The sequence below is a fragment of the Panthera leo genome, chromosome A2, assembly GCF_018350215.1.
Source record: "Panthera leo isolate Ple1 chromosome A2, P.leo_Ple1_pat1.1, whole genome shotgun sequence".
Classification (NCBI taxonomy): Eukaryota; Metazoa; Chordata; class Mammalia; order Carnivora; family Felidae; genus Panthera; species Panthera leo.
The window spans coordinates 155016253-155038559 of record NC_056680.1 but is presented as its reverse complement, the minus strand read 5'-3'; the positions used below and the strand labels follow the sequence as shown (position 1 = coordinate 155038559).

At 42.0% G+C, this 22307-nt stretch overlaps 1 protein-coding gene across 1 annotated transcript in view; it reads right to left on the bottom strand.

Annotated features, from left to right (window-relative positions):
- The window catches only part of LOC122212905 (probable maltase-glucoamylase 2), an 86088-nt gene that overhangs the window by 14353 nt on the left and 49428 nt on the right, over positions 1 to 22307 (bottom strand). The window contains exons 22-37 of the mRNA XM_042926888.1: positions 21963 to 22051; positions 21128 to 21165; positions 18812 to 18979; positions 17468 to 17623; positions 16106 to 16327; positions 13921 to 14075; positions 12218 to 12386; positions 11588 to 11684; positions 11035 to 11147; positions 10507 to 10632; positions 8838 to 8966; positions 7268 to 7375; positions 5464 to 5526; positions 4520 to 4654; positions 2877 to 2961; positions 1703 to 1841 (exon numbers count right to left, since the gene is read on the bottom strand). Of these exons, the coding sequence (XP_042782822.1) occupies positions 1703 to 1841; positions 2877 to 2961; positions 4520 to 4654; positions 5464 to 5526; positions 7268 to 7375; positions 8838 to 8966; positions 10507 to 10632; positions 11035 to 11147; positions 11588 to 11684; positions 12218 to 12386; positions 13921 to 14075; positions 16106 to 16327; positions 17468 to 17623; positions 18812 to 18979; positions 21128 to 21165; positions 21963 to 22051 (1992 nt within the window). The remainder of the gene's footprint in view (positions 1 to 1702; positions 1842 to 2876; positions 2962 to 4519; positions 4655 to 5463; positions 5527 to 7267; positions 7376 to 8837; positions 8967 to 10506; positions 10633 to 11034; positions 11148 to 11587; positions 11685 to 12217; positions 12387 to 13920; positions 14076 to 16105; positions 16328 to 17467; positions 17624 to 18811; positions 18980 to 21127; positions 21166 to 21962; positions 22052 to 22307) is intronic.

The window sequence follows — 22307 nt, the reverse complement described above, 5'->3', positions numbered from 1 at the left end:
GGATTCCCTTTCTTAAAAAAACTGAATTAACTAGTTGTCTACATAGAGGTGGGAGGATGGAGTGGGGTGAGGGGTGACACAGGTGTTTATGGAACAATTATTCTAACCCAGGTATTATCCTGGTCACCCCCATGTACACTGTCTCACAACCTCATGAAGAAGGTTTCCTTGGCCTCCTTTTACTGTTAGAAAATTGAGGCTCAGAGTTAGCCAATTTGTCAAAGGACATTTAAAGAGCAAGGAGGAAGATCTGGGACCCAAATAAAAATATATATGACTATAGCTCTTTGGTAATATTCTCCCTACTACACTAGTCCTCACTAGGTCAGATAAAGTTTGCACACAAGGACAGATATGCACAAAAGATGTTCAAATATCTCTCTAAGGAAGGCGGATCTTCGGCCTGTAGCCTCAGTGAGAAAATAAAAACAATTGTGTAAGACTGAAAAATCAATGTAACAAAAGGGGAAGTCTATTAACAGATGCTCGCACATAATGCAATCCACATATTTGCTGAAGAATGCATTGCAAATCAATAGACACCGATGAATTATTCAGTAAACGATGTCAGGAAGAGAGGCTAGCTACTGTGGTGGAGATTCATCCATTTAGGTCGCTTCCAATATTTCACACCAAAACAACCACGCACATGGATGGACACACACACATGCACTTACACGTGCGCACACACACACACACACACACACATATCCAACAGATAATGTGAAGGCCTGAAACAAGGCAGGGATACAGAGGAAGGGTAGATGTGTCTGAGGCAAAAAGCTCGATTGTCACCATTTCAGAACTCTGAAAATTAACCAGCCATAGAAAGAAATGAAAATCATCTATCCAAGAAAAACAATAAAGTCTTGGCAAGACAGTGAGGTCTGTGGCATTTGAACTTGGGGCTCTTCCCAGCTGACCCCATCCCTAGTTCAGTGGCTCCAAAATCCAGCAGCCTCAGCAGCCTCCGAGGTCTGACCTCTTTTGGGGCTCTGTTAAAAGCGCTATCCCCAGAGCACAATTAATACTGTTTTCTAGCTTCCAGCCCCCTGGCAAATCTCTATTCCCAGGGTGTTGTGGCCATTTGATTGGACTCAGAGCTCAACTCAGCAGGGAGAAAAAATTCCCAATCGAGGGATTTACCAAAACAATAACAATTTTCTGGCACCATCACAGGTACTCAGGCTGTGGTTCAGTCAAGACAAACACAGCTTGGCTGGTTTTAGAGTAAATCCTGGAGAAGTAGAACCATGGAGAACTTTGTAAAACTCCTACGTATTTCCTGGGGATCGAAAAGACTGTACATGCCCAAAGCTCTGTGCACGCCCAGGAAAGAGCCATGGAAGGAGTAAGTTTCAGTGACTCACTCCTGGCTTAACTTGAAGTCCTGAGTAAACAGGAAGTGAAAGGTAATGCTGTCTTAAGAAACCTCCCCAAGTTTGAAGGTGTGGCTTCTCAGATTTATCCCCTTGGCAAAGGGTAAAAGACATAGAGTCAAGGCATCTAAGGTGACCAAGAAGGCCTTAACGTTGCTTTCAGTTTGGCGAAACTTGAGGTAGGCTTTTCTTTTCTTTTCTTTCTTTCTTTTTTTTTTTTTTTGAGTTTAAGTCATCTCTATACCCAGTGTGGGGCCTGAATTTATGATCCCAAGAGTCTCATGCTCTTCCTACTGAGCCAGCTGCTCTAGGAACACACTCACTCGTAGGTGGGTCTGGTCTGGGCCCATCCGTACAGGCTGTGCACGTCATAGTGTCGCACCCGTGAGCCGTCTGGCAGGATCTGCTGACTCTCCATGCACAGGGTCTTGCTGCTAAGGCCCATGTCCCTGGACTCCAAATCTGAACAGAAATGCCAAGTTACTGCCCAAACATCTTGCTTTGTACGTTCACTAGAAATGCCCATTGTCTCGGTATTTCTCCATTTCAATCAACGACTTTGTTACCAGTGACAGTTCCAATTTCAAGAATTATTTTGTCTATAAAAACAACATCCTGTAACATTACAATTAATGAAGGGTAAGGACAGGGTGTAGAGTTAGGAAAGCCACGCTTCATTTTCCTCTGATACTTATAGAGTGCTGTCAATCGCACACTTATCAGCACAATCAACTCTTCTGTTGTTATGATTGTTTCTTCCACTAGATGGTAACATTCTCAAGGGAATGGATCTTTTCAAGCAACCATCTTAAGATCTCTGCATTTTCTGATTTGTTAGTACTTGTCTGATAGGCAAATAGTAAGGGAGTAAGGAGAAAAAGGAAGGAGGGAAGAAAGAAAGGGAAGGGAAGGAGGGAGGGAGGAGAGAAAGGGAGGCAGGAGTTGGTGAGTGACCAGTGACCCAGACCTCAAGAAACTTAGACTACAAATTTTGTCTCACAAACTACTGGCAAGAGGGTGAGTGGCTTCCTTCCCCTGGGTTTCTGAAAGGTGAGAGGGTTCAATGTTCTGAGATACCTTGGGGGTCAGGTCCTATGATGTTCTGTTTCTGTTTGTACCACAGGACTACTAGGGTATGTCCTTCATGAAGTATCTGTGGACATGGGCAGAAAGAGTGCAGAGCCTAGATTTTCACCCTCTAATGAAAAGACTGTGGTGTCTGTGTGTGTGTGTTTGCAGCGGGTTCAAGTTTGAACAATCAGCTCATAGTTATCAATGTAATCACGTATTGCTTGGTTTCTTTTATAATACATCATGTCATTATTTCTACGCTTGATTAGTAATTTACACTTGTTCAAGGTTATTCTACTTGGGGTTTTATGTCATGTGTACAAGTGTTATCTTTCTCTAAAATTAAGCTTCACTTTGACAATAAGAGGCAAACTTTCAGAGTTTTTGAGTTGGGAAGTAATTCGATGAAGTAATCAGTTTACATACGTGGCATATAGGGTGGCTTGTTAAGACTTTTATCGCTGCAGCCCCTGACAGATCCATCCACAAAGTTTGATGGCTCATTCATGTCCTGCAATGAGTTAACAAGAAAGATTGTGTGATGTCAGAGGCAGTGTAGTCTTTACTCTGGAGGACACCGACCTAATGGAGATGAACACATCTTAATTAAGCCCTCAGCTAGTCACTTCATGGACTCTATTTACTCTAAGACATTGACCCAAAAGGACTCTAAGAATCCATATTGGTGTCAATAGACTGCCAAACTCCTAGTTTACCTGGCATTTTTAACCTTGTGAGGATTATTTCATAGTGGCAAGAATATGGAGAATATACTGGATCCATGACCTAAGATAGATTTCTTGATCCATTTCCCCACACAAAAAGCCCAACTTCGTTTTCCTATGTGTGAATCACTCACTTCTTGTCTGTGGCCAATAGTTGCCATTATCTTCCCCTCCTCTTTCTTAGTCCACTAGCTTGGACTAATTCTGACACCAGCAGAGACCAAGCACAAGGAGGACTGTCTCGCTTTCTGCAGTAGATGCAATCCTGAGGAGTTGTGGGTAACTCAGAAACAAAGCTGGAAATCAAATCATACTTGGGGCGATTTATCACTTAATTGCAAGAAGTAGTGATTCCCGAAGTGAATGTTCACTGCCTACTTTGTTAGCAGAAAGGCTAACGTTTTGTAAAGTGAACTACCTTAAACAGGCCATACTAAGGGCAAAGCCAAGTATTTGGGGACCTATTCACTATTTTGAGTTTTCCACCCATGTCTTCCCTCCAGCAAAACAAATACCCCAAGTAATCAGTCTCCCTGTTCCTCAGAGCTACCCACATCTCTATACTATTTGCTTTGCCTGTTTGGGCTAATCTTTCATGTGTCTGCTCTGTGTCTGTCTATCCTGAGGGTAGTGGCCAGAGAAACCTCAGGGCTGCCAGTGGGCTTATATGTTTGTCTCTGGATGAGTAACGAGCTACTTTCAGCCTAGCCGAGACCTGTGAAGCTCTTGACAGCTGGCCTAGAATATGCTCAGGATTTCAGGCCATTGGACAGTGGTAAAGGAAACTGAAACACTGATATGCCTCCCACCCCTAGAAAAACACAAATAGCCATATGTCCCAGAGACATTTCAGGAAGCCCTACTCTTAAGCCCAACTGACATGTGTAACAAACATGTCAGCAGGCCTTTAAAGATGATCCTGCACCAGCACTATGGTGAGCATCTATTTTCTCTTGGATTCATGCCTTGTTGGCCCCATTTCTGCCCTGTATCACACACTCGGGCTCCCCTAGCATTAGCTTCTGGGTAGTTTGGCCAATGGGAGGCACTGGCCAGCAACTGGAGGGTGGGAGATAAGAGAAGCTGGGGTATTTATCCCTCTCCCTCTTTCTCTGGCAGCATCTCCAGTAGTGGGACATTTCTTCTATGGGCTCCAGCTTCTGCAGCATGTTTCTGGGAAGACCCACAATCATCTCTTTGCCTCTGGGGGTCCAGCACCTCAATTCTGCAACAGTGTTCCTCTCATTCTTCCACCCTTAGCTCCCTGCTTTGCTAGTCTTGAAATTGCCTCTCCATGGTTTGACTGACAGCATTTCCAAAGAAAAACCACTAAGGGGTACTTACAATCCACAATCCATCAAACTTCAAGCTCTTCTTTGGCTCTTGAGGGTTCACATAGAGCTCCTGTATTTCCTTCTTCCACCATGCAGCTGTGCTATCACGTAAGAAGTCAGGAAAAGCAACGTAGGCTCTGTACAGCTGTAAGAGTAACACATGGTTGGGTGTTCACCTGTTTGGGAAGGGGAGTCTGGGGACAAGGAAGGAGGGATGAGCAGGTACTTGTGCAAGACAATGCCCCACTCAGGGTCTGACCTAACCTCAGCTCTGCTGTTACTGCTACAGAGTTTACTGTGAGCACAAAAAGATCAGAGAAGACTGACTGCATTTTTCATTCTTCTAGAAGGAGGTTACATAGTCTTAAATCCCCTTTAAATGTGAGATTTGCTTTTATGACTGGGCCTTTAATCATATAAGTTGGAAAATTAAATGACTGTGTATAAATGATCGGACTTTGGAAACACAAATGTTTTTCCTACACTGGCCAAATAAAGGAGACCAGTCATCCAGGGAAAAGTGAGCTGCAGAGTGAAGGGGATGCTAGATGCCCAGGCTGATATGGCAGCAACTACTGAGATCAAAACCACTACTCCTTCAAACTGGCAGGCACATTTTTTTCAGATGTAGACAATTCATTAAAAAGCCAGTGCATTCATAACCTCCCCAGTGAAAATATTCTGGACTTTCGTTCATTGTTTTTCAGACAACATTGGATTTAAACAAAATGCAACCCGTTACAGGCACACACGTGAAGATATTTCATTTGATTTCCTTCTACATATTTCCAGATAAGTTGTTTATTGTGTTTTCTGTTTGAGGATCTCCTTCTACCAATAAATTACCAGATGACAACCATACTCAAGGAGATGCCTTAACCAAGCACTGGAATAAAACTCAGAAGGATCCAGATGTTTAGGGCAATGTGAACAAAAATCTGCATGTAACTATACCTTAACCTGAGTTTCATGGTCAAGGGTGGCATCCACATTCACATTGGGCAAGTCTGGCCAAACCTAGAGAAAAAGAAAAAAAATTAAAACCTGCACAAGGCATTGCATATGGACCATGAGATGATTCATGTGTTAGACTCTATTGACATGCTTCTCCATATAATTCTTGGAGATCTTTGTCATTAATTAAATTGTAAGATCTGAATATATGGAATTCTGTTGGGGGGAAATAGGCTGGGGTCCCTTGGCTCATTCCATAAGTCTTCAAACTCATTAAGTTCAAAAAGAAAATAAACTAAATCTGTTTTAAATGGAATACTACTTGGCAATGAGAAAGAATGAAATCATGCCATTTGCAGCAACATGGATGAAACTAGAAGGTATTATGCTGAAATAAGTCAGTCAGAGAAGGACAGATATCATATGTTTTCACTCACATGTGGATCTTGAGAAACTTAACAGAAGGCCATGGGGGAAGGGAAGGGGAAAAAATAGTTACAAACAGAGAGGGAGGGGGCAAACCACAAGAGACTCTTAAATACAGAGAACAAACTGAGGGTGGATGGGGGTGGGGGGTAGGGGAAAATGGGTGATGGGCATTGAGGAGGGCACTTGTTGGGATGAGCACTGGGTGTTGTATGTAAGCCAATCTGACAATAAAGTATATTCATAAAACATATATCTGTTGAACAATCACCTTTCAAATGATTGCTTTGCTGTCTGTCATAGACATATAACAAAATTATCTTTATAAATAACAAATTTAAAGCATGACTCTAAAGAAATAGGGTTGATTTCCATTCACAACCCATAAACTTAGCCTCAGGAATCTTAAGCAGCATCGTAACTTATTGGGGACCTCTAATATACATAGCATTAAAAAATCCATAGTTTTAACCACTTGTATCTTTAACTAGAAGGACATTAACTATATAAGTGATTCATGCATTCATTCATCAGACACTTACTGAGCACTTACTATGTGACAGGCACTCTACTACAATCTGTATCTACTGAGACTTAAGTAAGAAATAGTCCTTGTTTTCTAAGAGTCCACAGATAAAACAGGCATGCTGTGTTACATGCTATACTCTCTGAGAAAAACAATATAGAAAAGGGAAGAAATAGGGAGAGCAAAACTGGTCACTGAATGCTTCATAGGAGGGCAATTTGAATTGGTCTTGAAGTGCAGATATAATCTAGGTAAGCTGAGAAGGCAACATCCAAAGACGCAGTAAACATGGCCTGGACCTAACACAACAGGAAGTAGCACAGTACAGTTACAGAGCAAAGTCTGAATCCTGGCTGAGAGCCATTGTCAGCCAGGGTCAGGAAGTTCATCTAAAATCCTGTTGCTATAAATCAAACAGATGAGGATTGAGTCACAAAAAGGAACTAAGGAAGACAAGAGGAAGAGGAAAATCCATAGGACTTAATGGTTTATTTAGATATGGAGGGTGTTAAGGAGCATAGGTTAAAGATGAATGCAAGTTTTGAGTGTGGGTTACTACCAGACACAGATTTCAGAGCCATTCTCAGAGGAATTCTTTAGGTTTGTTACATGACCAGCTGGAATATATAAGGAGTGGAGCACCAGAATATTTCCAGACAATAAAACAAAGCTCACTGATATTTTAGAGAATTAGACCTGTAACCTTGGTCTTATTAATCAGCATCAGGCAAACGTCTATGCATTCATAATTTATCAATTACCCAATATATATTTCCAAGATTTATTGATGGCCTCTTTCAATCAAGACATTCTGGTGCCGATTAATTATGGGCATCTTCTCCCAAGGCTTACCTTTCCCCAGACAATTTCATTGTTATCAGGCCATTTGATGAATACGTTGTTTTCCTGCCCTCTCTTGAATGTGGGATAATGGGTCTCGTTGCCAGAAATGGCTGGGTCCTGCAGTGAAAGGGTTTAAAACAGCAAGCATGAGGCACACATCTCCAAGACAACAAACAAAACCAAGATACCCATAGATAATTTGCCTTATGTCTACAAAATTACTGAGGAATAAAGTATGCTATCTGAAAACATTCCTGGAGACAAACCAGGTTAATAAGACATTACCCTCATGTGAAGAAAGCCAATTGTGCTTTGGCTTTAAATTTTCATGTGAAGAAAGCTTATTGTGCTTCTACAGTATAATATCAATATTCCTTCAGACCATGAAGCTCCTTTCTTATGTTATGTCATGTCATGTCATGTCTCCATGGCCCAACCTGTGTATCAAAAGTGGCTTCCCTGTTCACCTCATCCCATACCTGCCTCACTTACTCTATATACCCTATTTCACAATTGTCATATAAATTATCACTTTTTGAAATTATTTTTCTTTATTGTTTATTTATTGGCCATCTCTGTTCAATAGAATAAAAGCCCTGTAAGAAAAAGGATATTGTCATTAATTTAGATTATACACACACACACACACACACACACACACACACACACACACTTTGTAGAAGTGATTTTCAAAGACCAGTATTTAATTCATACTTGAATGAATGAGAGAATGAATAAAAGTCAGCAAATAATGCTCTATTTTTTGGATGCCAGAAGGGAGGATCATTTGCAGATAACTACTTCTGTGTTTATCAAGATACAGCTTCCAACGCAAAATAATAAATTTATGTTCTGGATCTTAGCTCAGTTATTTGTGAGGTTTGTTACGAAGAAATAAGTCCCCTGAGCCTCACCACTGCTGGGTAATGATACAACTGGAGGGGTTTTTGAACCTCCTAAGGTAAGGATAAGACTAGGATATAGCTGTTCCCTCTGAGGCACAGCCTGAAACAGTGAGGATTTTGGCGTATTGTTGCTATATTCATTGTATCAATCCACGGTTCTAACTCTACCAAGAGAATCATCATAATAAATTACATCCCAGTGGCACTCAGTTATGAAAAATAAATATTGCAAAGCATCACCTTTTGAAAGCCATTCTTCATTTGTTCTGTCCTTTGTTTATCTGCTTTTTAAAACTTAATTTTATTTTAAGTTTATTTATTTATTTTGAGAGAGAAAGAGAGGGAGGTGGGGAGAGGCAGAGAGAAAGAGGGAGAGAGAGAGAAGCCCCAGCAGGCTCCTCACTGTCAGTGCAGAGCCTCATGCGGGGCTCCAACACATGAAGCGTGAGACCATGACCTGAGCTGAAACCCAGAATCGGACACTTAACCGGCTGAGCCACCCAGGTGCCCTTGCTTTTTAAAACTTTAAAAAATATAATGAGAGTTTCACAGAAAGTTGCAAAAAATGTGCAGGGAGGTCTTGCGTTACTCTTTATCTAGTTTCCCTGAATGGTTCTATTTTAAACTCATGAGCACAGAAACAGAAAATGGGCTCTAGTCGTCTAAATACCTACCAGAATGAGAACGAATCTCATGCCATTTTTCTTCATTTGGTCAATCAAGAGACCGAGGTTTTGGAAGCTGGGGCTGAGAGTGAAGTCCAGCTTCCGGTCCATGTAATCGATGTCTACATGCTGGACATCCTATAGGAAGGAGCAAGCAAGACACTGGGGGTCCTGTGGCGGTATGCCTCAGGGCACACAAACCATCCTGCCAACCCCAGCTTGGGCCCCTCCTACTTTATCCCATACTCCCCTACACTGACTTTTCAATTCTGCTGATTGAGATTGCTTTCTGATTCCTACCTACAGATCACCTGTCCCCATCTTTCTCCTGTTCCCCCAGCTGGAATTTCCTCTCCTTTCCTTCCCTCCATTCATGTTTTTACCACTTTTCAAACTTCAAACTCAGTGAGCCTATCAAACCAAGTGCTAGATGAATGTTCAAGGGTAGAAAGCAGGGCTTCTCTGAGAAACAGAAAAAACTGTATTTCTCACCCTCTGGTAAACATGATTGAATTTATTCACATTTAGAATTACATTATTGTATAGTTTCCTCGAATGTGTATATTTCTGCCATCCTGTTTGACTAGATGGTCCTTGAGATGAGAACCTTATCTTCCTTTTTCTCTATACACTACCAAACCTGGCTTCTGTACATGAAAGTTAGTCAATCCAGGATTGTGGGATGATGGCTAAAGAGGTTAATACCTAGTTGAAAAAAAGAGATGTTTCTTTTTGTATGAAGATGAAAAATCACCCTTAAGACTCTAAGAAAAACTTGTTTGAGGGAGCAGAGACTTGTGCATAAGCCAAAGCTTGGAAAACAATGAATTGACATATATATTATTAACACTGATCACCTTGGTGAGGTAGATCTCTGGACTTTTTTCATCTTTTAATTTTCCTCCCCTTTCTGATTTACATTTAATAAATTTATGGAAGAGTAGTATATAAAAAGAAAACACTTAAGGCTGGATGAATGTTTCAAATTATCTTTGATGAGAACATCATAACACTTGATTTTATTTTCATCCTCCAGTCATTAATTGTCCTCTAAACTCTCAAGAGGTGGACTGAAAGCAGAAAAAGAGCATGAGTGATGAGAAACTGATGATTATGGAGGAGAAAGGGCATGCTGTCTTTGGAATTCTGCATGCTGACAGCAATGGACTGCCCTTTTTGGGGCTTATGAAGGAGACTAGGTTGTCTTTATACGATATGCATATACGTGCTTTAGAGAAGACGAAGACTTGTTTTAACTGCTTTCTTTCATATTGGTACTTTATATCCATCCTCTCCAAGAACAATCATAGTATAATCTAGAAACGTCATACTACTCTTGACATGATACTCACTTAGAAGTCCCCAAAGTTCTGGTTTAAGACCAGCCATGCCTACTGGAGGATATTCCTGGCAAAAGACAGTGAGTAAACTATACCCTCCAATCACAGTGCTAACTTGCTGAAGGATTAATGCATCTCTCAATTCTGAATGCTTGATTTAAAAGGGTGGCATGAAATACATTTAAAAAGCAATGTATTTCACATAAGACTAGGTCTACAGCTACAGTTTCCTTACACTGAAAGAGTCAACAGTAATTTCTCTGAAGATGTTTTCAATCCATAATTAGGCACAATTCCCCATAACTAATTAGACCACAGGCTGAGTGGGTGATCCATACATAGGGAATCTGGGCCGCCATCATTGCCTCATACAACTGGGAGATCTCCTTATCATTCTCGTATCCATAGCGACTTAGCTGGAATCCCAAGGCCCAGTATGGAGTCATTGCTGGCCGACCAATCAACTAGAATAAAGAAGAAAAATGGGTCCAGAAGACTTTTTGGGAAAGAGAAGAAAAGCCTTATACTTGATACAACTTGAGCACTTCTACTGAGCACTGTCCCATCTAAGAGGCCTCCCTCAAGAAAAATAAGAAAGTCAAATAAATATGGAATGATCACTGGCATGTGGAATTATTACTGCTCAGAGATTCTTAGAGTACTCAGCAAATAATTAAGAGGCACTTGGGGTATCTGAATGCCTATATACCCCCAACACTAAAACCTGACTTTGGGGGAAGATAGCAGTAGTGTAATACGAATACCCAAGGACCATAATAGCAAAAATCAGCCTATCTCAGTGCTAAGAATATGGTAATACCCAATAGACAATTGATGACTTATTAATGGATAGAATGACTTCCAACCTCAGTGTACTGTTGAGTTACAAGCTCGGGGGTTGGCCCCAAAACCATATAAAAGTCCAAAATCCCTCCTGTGGTGCGGTATGTCAGGGCAGGAGTGGGCTGGAATGATACATCTGTTAAAAACAAAACAAAGAAGACGGGGAGTCCTTGGAGGTATACGTCACCCAGACAGGGAATGTGCCCTAAAATGTGCTCTTTTCACTCTCCCTCTTGTTTTAAGTCCCTCCTCCTCTGGAAAGCCTTCTCTCACGAAGTGGAATTAGAGATGGGTTTGCAGATACCCCAAACATAACCTTAATCTCAACATCTTGTATCACTCTGTGAAAGGAAGTTCAACTGTCACAGTAAAATAAGGTCAGGCAATTTGGTCAAAATGTGACTCCTAATACCTGGCCCAGAGCTCTTCATAAGTCATGAATGAATGAATGAATGGTCAGTTTATCTGTCCCATTTCCCTACCCTTGAATTTCCCTATTTCTACTGGTATTCCAGATCCCAGGAAAATGGCCACTGCTGTTTATGGTGGTACATGGGAAACGTGCCTTTGTCTTACCCATGGCGTTGCTGTTTAGCAGGAGCACCCCATGGGCACTGCCATCTTGCTCAAGTGCCATGTAGTAGGGGTGGACGCCATAGGAATTCTTCTTGTACTGGGAGAGTCATGGCGGAGAGTAGGCAGCAATCAAAGAGAGAAAAATCCAAAGGATTGTTTCTACATCATAATCCAAACAGCAAACCTCTACTCAATATTGAAGACTGAGCACCATGTCATGTCCTTTATAAGGCTTTCCTTAACCCTCCTTTCCGCCCCAAGTAAAAAACTAGGTGCCCTCCTCCTCCATTCCCTCCTTGTTTATTATTACATAATTCTGTTATAAGCACTGATTACACTGGGTTACCATTATTTCTGCATCTGTCTCTCTAGGCTATAAGCCTCTGGGGAACAGACAGTGTCTCTATGTACCTGACACATAAAACACACTAAATAAAAGTTTATGAAGTAAAATCCATAGTTTGTGGGAAAAGAATATGGGTGTCTTTTAGGGACAGAAGAGCATAACATGTGGCCTAGTTCACCTGAGCACAGAATTGATCAGTATAAGGTGAGGCTGATTCATAGGGCGCTATTGGATTAAAATGTACCAAGAGAAACGGATTGATCATCTTATTCTTCCGTGCTTACCGCGGGTGGCTCATCACGAGCGAACATTCCCCACATGTTCCAGCTCATATTTCTCCTGAAAGCTGTGTGCTCAGTCTCCCCAAAGCCATAGAGGTACTGAGAGGGGAGGCGAGTCGAAATGGAGAGGAACGTGTCGTTGAAAGTAAAGCCGGGGAGCTGAGAGTCCCAACTGCAACAGAAAGGCATACCTTAACACCACACTGATGACAGCCCAGAGCAAACACAGGACGTGTTCAGAAATTCTAGCTGATTCAGAAGCCTCCCGAATGAAGGCATGTGTGGATCCTGGTCCAAGTACTCACTACCAAGGTTCCATGTTTGCATTTTTTATCTGATTTGCAAGGCTGAGAACTCCTTTTCTGGGTCATGAGCTCCTTTAAGGCAAGGACTATGTCTCGTTCATCTCTTTAGTTGTCATTGTCCAGAGTATTAGTTTGAATACATGTATGAATAAATGAACAAGTTCTAAGCAAATTTACCAACAGAAAAGTGTGAAGCTCTTAGAAAAACTTTTCTGGGGGCACCTGGATGGCTCAGTCGGTTAAGTGTCCGACTTTGGTTCAGGTCATGATATCAGTTTGTGGGTTCAAGCCCTGCGTCGGGCTCTGTGCTGACAGTTCAGAGCCTGGAGCCTGCTTTGGATTCTGTGTCTCCCTCTCTCTCTGTTCCTCCCCTGCTCACACCCTGTTTCTTTCTCTCTCTCTCTCTCAAAAATAAATAAATATTTTAAAAAAGAAGAAAAAGAAAAGAAAGATAAAAACTTTTCTGATTGGCCAAAGGACTTCTTAGCAAAGAAGCCAACTGACAAAAGTTAGGCACACAGTCAAAGAGCAAAGGCTGTCCACATGTGCATACACAGGTGATGATATTTACTAGGATGGGGAACTTAGGTCCCAGGCAAAATCCAGACCTTCATTCCATTCCATTAAGCAGCAAGACAAGGGATGACAGATGAGAACTCTTTTCATGTTTAACATTGTGAAAATGCTTTAAGTCTACAGCACTGGTAGAAGAGAAAATTGTAAGAAGTGGTGTGTCTTTCCTTAGTAAACTTTTCCCTCTCTCATTGAGTCTTCTGTTATTTTGAAATGAGGGTATATAGAGTTGACTTCTGTCCTAGGTTATCTGTCATGCATTTTTTTCTTTTTTAGAGAGAGAGAGTGGGTGAGCAGGGGAGAAGGGTAGAGGGAGACAGAGAGAAAGAGAGAGAGAGAGAGAGACAGAGATTGAGAGAGAGAGAGAGAGAGAGAGAGAGAGAGAGAATCCACGCTGAGCGTGGAGCCCGACATGGGGCTTGATCCCATGACCCTGAGATCATGACCTGAGCCAAAATCAAGTCAGATGCTCAACTGACTGAGTCACCCAAATGCCCCTGTTGTGCTTATTAAATACAGCTTTCTTTTCTCCTTAACACAAACAATGAGTAGAACATGCATTTTTCTTTTTCTGAAACCAGGCAACACCTATTTTAAACCTCTGGTTCATTTTTCTTTTTGAGTTAGTGCCTAATAGAAAATGGAGTAATAGATCAATTCCCTGTTTAACACACACACACACACACACACACACACACACACACAAACACACACACACACACACACACATTTACATTATCTCTAAGATTAATATTTCACCTGCATTAATTAGAGCCACCATAATTATATCTAGAACCACTTTGATAAAACTAAGTAAATTGCGCTTACATCACAGTGTTGGAGCTTTTTCGTCGAATTTGGATCCCAAAAGGATTGTTCTGAATCCTGACATCATACAGACGGTTTTCAGGGGAGCCAACAGGAGAGGGAGGTATGTTCAGAGGCACTGGGACCTCGTACCTTTTGTTAGTGGCATCAAAGATCTGACAAGAGAGAAAGAAACTTTCTGATGGAATAATCTTAGACCTAAAGTCCCTCATGCCAGCTCATATAATTCATTTCCCATGTTTTCTGGCCAGTTTGAATCACATGGGGAGGCATCAAATATCCCAAAGCAAATAGATGTGAAGCCTCCCCACCTACAGTGCCCGATATGGATCCTGAACTCAAAATGCTCCTAGAAATACCTATTCAAAGGCAGGGAGGGCACTTTCTCTAAATAGTTTGTGAATTATGGGTATAGAATTTCATGGATAGAATATGTGTGTGTGTGTGTGTGTGTGTGTGTATGAGAATGTGAATATGAACGTGCATGTAAAGGGTGTGAGATGACATTTGGGCATGTGAGTATATTTTAGAAATAGAGAACTGAGTTTTCTCTAATGTGGACTCAGATCTTAATGGTTGAACTTCAGACACTTAAGACAAGTTTTGTCTATAGCCTTGTTTCTCAAAATTGTGTTTCTCAGACCCAAAGCAGCAGTATAACCTGCAGTCTTGTTAGGAATGCAGAATCTCAGGCCTCCCTCCCATTCCCCTTTTGAATCTGAATCTTCATTTCCACAAGATCCCAGGGTGATTCATGCAATATTACAGTGTGAAAAACAATTTCTAGAGAAGAGCTGTCTAAGGCGGTATTGTCACCAGCGAGACCCTGTGACTCCCTGAATTCAGGATTGACTCACTGAACTCAGGAAACCCCTAGAAGCTTCTGCCTAACTGTCAATTTCATCTTTTAGAAATTAACTAATGGATTGCTGGAACAGGAAAAGGGACATTTGAGGAGAGGTCTGTGCAGATGAATCAGAAAGTGGAGGGTGGGTGATGGGTATGGAGGAGGGCACCTGTTGGGATGAGCACTGGGTGTTGTATGGAAACAAATTTGACAATAAATTTCATATTAAAATAAATAAATAAATAATAAATAAATAAAATAATGTCTGTAAATGCACTTAATAAATCAATGCAACAAAAATGTAAAAAAAAAAAAAAAAACTAACACCTGCATTTAAAAAAAAAAAGACAGTGGGGACAGTTACCTTAGCTTCATTATAATGTTAAAACCCCCCTCTGAATATTCATCCCAAGCCCTAACGAAAGGAGCCTACTTACCCCTGTTTGGGAGTCCCTGGCTTTGGAAATCCTTGCCTGGGGTCTCCCTATTTGTACACATAAAGATGACCCTAGTGAGGCAACTCCACCTGACATAGTCTCTGTCTATAACCCACCAAGCAGCAAACCCACTTTGGTTCATTAACCCACCAAGCAGCAGATCCACAAGATACTTGTGGCCATTATGTACTTGAAATATGCTAGTCTGAACTGAGACTCACTATAAGTACAAAATACACACCAAAATTTAAAGAGTTAGTATGATGAAAAGATCCTAAAATATCTCAAGAATTGTATTTAGATTACACGGTAAGATAACATTTCAGCATATTGGTTCAACAAAATGCTATTAAAATGAATTTCATTTGATATTTTTTCAAACATATTTTAGGAATGTGGCTATCAGGAAATCTATGAGGTTCACACTGTACTTCCATCAGACCAGAGCTGTGGGCCTCAAAAGTGTGGCCCCTTAACCCGCAGCATCAGCATCACCCGGAAACGTGTTAGAGAGGCTGGAAGACCTGTAGGTTATTCTGGTGCTCTCTGAAGTTTAAGAACCACTGCTAGAAAAATAACTCTAAAGGTAGAAGTGGGTTAATGCCACTATGTGAATTTCCCACGGAGCAGACACGTTTTTCACAGGGCTGAGTAATGGTCCTTTGAGGATGCTTATGCCCGAGCACTCAGCGGTGCAGGAAATTCACAACCCTGGTGGATCCAAGGTTATGTCCTGGGTCCACCATCCTCCTAGCTCTCTGACATTTACTTCCCTGGGCTGCCGTGCCTTTGTCCGTAAAATGAGGGATTTGGACACGAAGATGTTTCAGTGACTTTCATCCATATGGAGCTGTAAGAATTCCATGTTGAGGATCAGAACCTGCAACGCCTTGAAAATTACCTTGAACTGCAGCATGTTTTCTGTGTGGTAGATGACACTCAGGCGGAGGAAGCTGATCGTTGCAGAAAGAGAACCAGCAGCAGTGGCTGCTCGAGTTGATTCAGGGGTCATCAGGTGGGTGAGGTCTGTGGTGATGCCCGTGGGCAGGTACTGAATGTTACTGGCAGCATAACTAGGGATGGTGTCATAGTAACAGGTAGGCACACCAGGAACAGTTGTGTCCTGAATAAGAGGAGAAATTCTCCATCAGCCTCTAACACCCACACTTCAAGGACCTAATTACCAAGGAAGTTGGTTCACACGGCCTGAGTCTCTTACACCATGCCCATTATTATGAGCTGAGTTATGCCCCCCCACCCACCCCACCAAAGATATGAAGTCCTACCCTGGTATCTGTTAGAGTGACCTTTTTGGAAATAGGGTCTTTGCAGATGATCAGGTTAAATGAGATCTTTAGAATAGGCCTAATTCAAGATGACTGTTGTCCTTATTAAAAGGGGACATTTGGACACAGACCTGCCCCCAGTGAGAATGCCATATAAGGATGAAGGCAGAAATCAGGGCGATGTTTTTTTTATAAACCAAGGAAGACCAGAGAGTGCCAGACAACAACCAGAAGCTGGGAGAGAGGCATAGGACAGAGTCTCCCTCCCTTCTCTCAGAAGGACCCATATTTACTGACATCTTGATCTCAGATTTCTAGCTCCCTGGAGTCTGAGATAACAAATTTATGTTGTTCTAAGTCACCCAGTGTGTAGTACTTTGTTATGACAGCACCAGCAAATGAATAGATCCATTTAAAAATACATGCCCATTGGCTTCCTCCCCTCGGTGAACAGGGAAGTGTCAGCAGAAAGCCTGATCTGGAGACTGGAATCTCAGGCAGGGTTCTGCCCCCCACTGCCCTCACGGCCCCCATTGTGATCTTGGGGTAATCACTTATTTTCTCTGACTTTCATTCTCTCTGTTTTTCAAGTGATGAGAAACAGTCTTACCTTCCTGCATGGACCCTCTCATAGATGGGAAAGAATCGCTTAAAAGACCCCATACACAATGCATACCCAACGTATCATGGATGTATTAAAAATAAAAGTGGGGTTTTTAATGTTGTGGTTGGAGGAAAGAGACAGCCAGAGTGGTGATAAGTATATTTGGATTCAGGATATCTGAGGAAAACACTGGTCACCTATCACACAGAATTGGCAAAATAATTCATCGGTTGACAGAGTGTCAGTTTCCTTCTGAAGGATGATTACGGTTCAACCCATCATCATTCGGAAAGTGTTTTCTAGCTGTCTAATTACTCGTGGGGCAGTTTTTACAACTTCCCGCTCACTGTGGTGATGTGTTCCAGATCATTACCTCCCAGAGGCAGCCCCGCTTCCTGCAATGCTCCAGAGTGAGGGGGGGCTCATCAGGGTAGCAGTTGAATTTCTCCAGGTCACTGACTGGAAGTTCCCATTTAATGGAGAATTCTTGTCCAAGTACCAGTCCCTTGAGATCAGTAATCCTCACCACCTGAGGGAGGAGAAAGGAGGCTGTGGTGACAAAAGAGGTGAGGTTGAGCCACCTGGATAATGTCCTTCCCTGATGATCTTCATTCAATACCAGTTCATCCAACACCACTTTGTCATGGGATATTTGGAACATTAGCTTTTACCCTCTGGGGCTTTTGACCTCCCTGTCAGGAAAATGGACTTGGCTTATTCCTGACCTTTCTCACCTCGTGGAGTCCTGTGGGATACTGAATGGGAAGGGCTGTACAGATCACAGGCAGGGCTGTCTTTTTCAGACTTTGCCCCCTGGGTGTGGTGTGCATACATTTTAATAATGATGGCAGTAATCACACAAACTAAAACTACACTGAGCATTTATATGGGCCAAGCACCGTGACAACCACTTTGTATGCATTATTTCTATCAATCCTAGAAGGTGATGCTATGCTGCAAATACCACGGCTACCTCCATCTTACAAGATCAAAAATGAGGTGTAGAGGGGCTTAATGCTTTCTTTGCCCAAGATCTCACAGCTAGGGGACAGTGGAGCTAAGACTGGAACCCCATCCTGCCTCATTCGAGAAACCAGGCTCGTACTGTTAGCTATATGCATTGTCAAAATGGAAGGGGGCTGCCCTAAGAAATAGTGGATTTCCTGGTGCTTGAAATACTCAACTAACAATTGGAATCTTTTGTCAGAGATTATCATGTAAGGGACTCCTTCAATAAGAGCAGAACTGGATTACCCCTTGTATTTTATTTAACTCTCATTTTCTAAGATGGTATAAAATTAGCGTGTCTTTTATACCTTTATACCTTTTATACCTTTTACACCTATATCTTTGTGTCTGAAGCAAAGAGAGTCTTTAACTCAAATGGGAGGACAAATGTGTGAATACTCTCCAGGGCTAGGCCAAAGTATTGAATCATATTTTGACCACATCACATCTGGGATCAGCAGGTCTAGTTTTAAATCTGCCCAGAGAAGAACTGCCTTCTCTGCCTTCTGCAGTATTATAATGCAAAGAAAGCTCAGGAGTCCATATTGAGCATGCATATGATTCTCCTTCAGCAACTTCCCTGTGATGGCATAGATTTTGCAGTGAGCCAGTAACTGCTGAAGGTCAAAAGAGCAAGGGAGAGCAATCTGCAAGAACCTTAGGCCAGGGCTTTCGATAAGGGCCCTGAAAGGAGGGAACAATCTCGTACCTTTGATGAAACATTGTAGGTAACATTTAAAATGGACCTGTAAGAATTCTTCAATGAAACAGTGAAATTCATAGGTTGCTTGTCCATTCCCAAGATTATGATATCTGTAAACGTGAGGTTGTTGGGGTCCGTATAGTTATTATTTATAACCTTTGCCTGTAGATGGTTCTGGGAAAAAAAAAAGAAACAACACACATCTACTTAGAAACCCGGTACATCACCAAATACCACTCAACAATTTTCTTTCTGACATCTAAGCTATGTCCTTTATCTCTGAAGTTCTTTTTCTTAAGCTTATTTACTTATTTTTGAAAGAGAAAGAACACACAGGAGGAGCAGAGAGAGAGGGAAAGAGAGGGAGAGAGACAGAGAATCCCAATCAGGCTCTGCACGGTCAGCGCAGAGCCCCAAGCAGGGCTTGAACTCAAGAACCGTGAGATCATGACCTGAGCCGAAACCAAGAGTTGGACGCTTATCCTACTGAGCCACCCAGGCTCCCCTATCTCTGGAGTTCTAATTGGTGCCTGGTGGTCATCCCCAGGGAATTTGTTAACCCAGACTCTTAACAGTCTTCAATCTTTCAGTAACATTTCATGTTTGTTTTGGTTCACTGATTATTTATCGATTCTATCACTCAGGAAATACATTCTGGACATCACAGAATTTCCAAGTGACACTATGGGCACTCATAAAACAGACAAAAAGACATGATTATGCATAGAGACTTGTGGGCACACAAAGGTGAAGACATACACATACACACAAAGAGGGCCTAGATGACTCTTTCTTTTCATTTTAATGATAATAAGAGCTGAAATTTCTGAACCCTTACTGTGTGCCAGGCACGGTACTAAGCATCTCATTGAATTCTGACAGGAAGCTATGAGGCTAAAGCCACCGTGAGCCCCATTCTTCAGATGAGAAGACTGAGGCCAAGGGAGGCAGACCACCTACCCGGGGAGCCACAGTTCAAAGTGATATAGTTGACCTCTAACCAAGGTGAGACTAAAGACTGAAGAAAAAAAACGGGGACACTTTGATGTTTAAAAAGACTAGGCAACCCACAAATGATTTTTTGCAAAGGTGTAAAAACAATGCAATGGAGAAAAGGGAGCCTTTTCAACAAATGGTGCTGGAGCAGTGGGCCATCCAGAGGCCCCAAGGAGAACCTGTACCTAAACCTCACATCTGATAATAATCAACTCAAAGCAGGGGCACCTGGGTCGCTCAGTCTGTTGAGCATCCAACTTTGGCTCAGGTCACGATCTCACAGTTTGTGAGTTCAAGCCCCGCGTCAGGCTCTGTGCTGACAGCTCAGAACCTGGAGCCTCCTTTGGACTCTGTGTCTCCCTCTCTCTCTGCCCCTCCCCCACTTGCGTTCTGTCTGTGTGTCTCTATCTCTCAAAAATAAATAAACATTAAAAAATTAACTCAAGGCAGTTCACAGACTTAAAGGTAAAACTCAAATTTTTAGGGAAAAAATACAGGAGAAAATATTCAAGATCTAGGGATACAAAGAGTCCTTAGAGTGGACACCAAAAAGCATGATCCACAGGGGCATCTGGGTGGCTCAGTCAGTTAAGCGTCCAACTTCAGCCCAGGTCATGATCTCATGGGTCATGGGTTCAAGCCCTGGGTCAGATTCTCTGCTGATAGCTCAGAGCCTGGAGCCTGCTTTGGATTCTGTGTCTTCCTCTCTTTCTGCCCCTCTCCTGCTCATGATCTGTTTCTCAAAATAAATGACCATTAAAAAGAAAAGAAAAAAGAAATCCCTACCCATGCACAGACTTCTAAGATAATCCAACTAGAATTCTCATATGACCTGCTACCATCACTGCCTTTCTTCCTCTTGGTCCCCTCGGGAGAGAGATGAGGCAAGTAATGTTCTGTGTCTTTCTGTATCTTCCAACCTCTCAAAACCACCACTTAATACCTGTGCCCAAGTTTTAGGGGCTGGAAAAGAGGACCATTATGGAAGAACCTGCAACAGGCCCCGTGCCCCTATCCACATCCCACACATGCTTGCACCCCACCAAGGACACATCCCCGAAGCTAGGACTCATCCTATCAGACTCAGAGGTAAGAATTTTTTTTCCAGAAAAATCCAAGTTCTTCACTGAAGTCATACTGATATTTGATAAACTTATTTATATATCTAACATAGATTAAAAACTATCATTTTAACTCTAATTTTTTCTGGGATTGTTACAAGCCCTGTCTCTGTTCCACATCGCCAAGCATCACAGCAAACCAAAAACTCAAGAAGCAATCACAGAAAAGGATGCACACTGTGTGCTCCTCAATAACAGTACTTACAGAGGCGACAGAAAAATCATACAGAATATACTTTTCATCTAAAAGAGAAAGACAGAAGGGTACCTGTTATTATAGGAAGCAGAGGAGCTGTGCGGTCATGCTTTCCTCTTCATCTGGAATACCTCTGCTTCCCCAAGTTCTGCCCATTTTTCTCAAGCCTCCAAGTTTCTTGGACCGCTTCTACCAGCACTAATTGCATCCCCCTCTGAGCTCCCATGGTACTTTGTCGTGCCATTTTGCTGGCATTTCAAACATGGTGACCTCCACTTATAGTCATCCGCATGCACACTGTATCTATCCTGCTGGACCAGGAGTTCCTCAGGGGCAATGTCTACAGCTCATCCATCTTTATATCCTCTATATACAGTGCAATGATAAATAGCCAATGAATACTAAGAAATGCTAATCGTACGCAGGGCATGGCTTTTATATAATCACAGGCCACACATAAGCTTTTGTCGGTTACCTCTATGGAAATCTTACAGTGGAAAATCACACTACACAAATTAGATACTCCACCTTGATAGTAATCAAAGCAATATTTTACAAATCTATTTACAAAACGTATTATTTCGTATTGGTAATGATACCCAGAGAAGAGAGTAATTAAACTAAACCAAATAATGTGTGTCACTTTGGTAGAGTCAATAACATACAAGTTGCTCATCTGAAGTCTATTTTAATGCATTGTGCTTGGCTAACTGAACTTTCAGAATAAATTGGTTCCAAGCTGCAGAAGCAAGCACTGATGATAACAGGGTTAGTGCCATTCTGGACAGCCTACAATGACTACTTTCCATGAGAAGCCCAGGGAGGGCACCAGAGGGAAGCCTACCTTTGAATTCACCATTATCCCAGTACAGCTCTCCCTTCGCTTCTCTCTTATAGTCCAAGGCAACAATGAGTCCCAGGGGATTCTTCCGACTGTGAAAGAGCAACCCTCAATTTTCAGAGAATGAAGAAGACATAGAACTATGTTCAACCAACCCCTTTTATGCCTTAGGGACAGATGAACTCAGAGTCTATCCCAGAAATGGAGTAGATATTGACACTGTATGGAAACACAGAAGTTGGGTGTGGGTAGACAACAGAGGCTGGTAGTGAATGAGCATAACAATGGTAGAAGGAGGCCGTTCCTGCCAAAGACTGGGCTTGCAATACTACTAATAATCAGCACTTA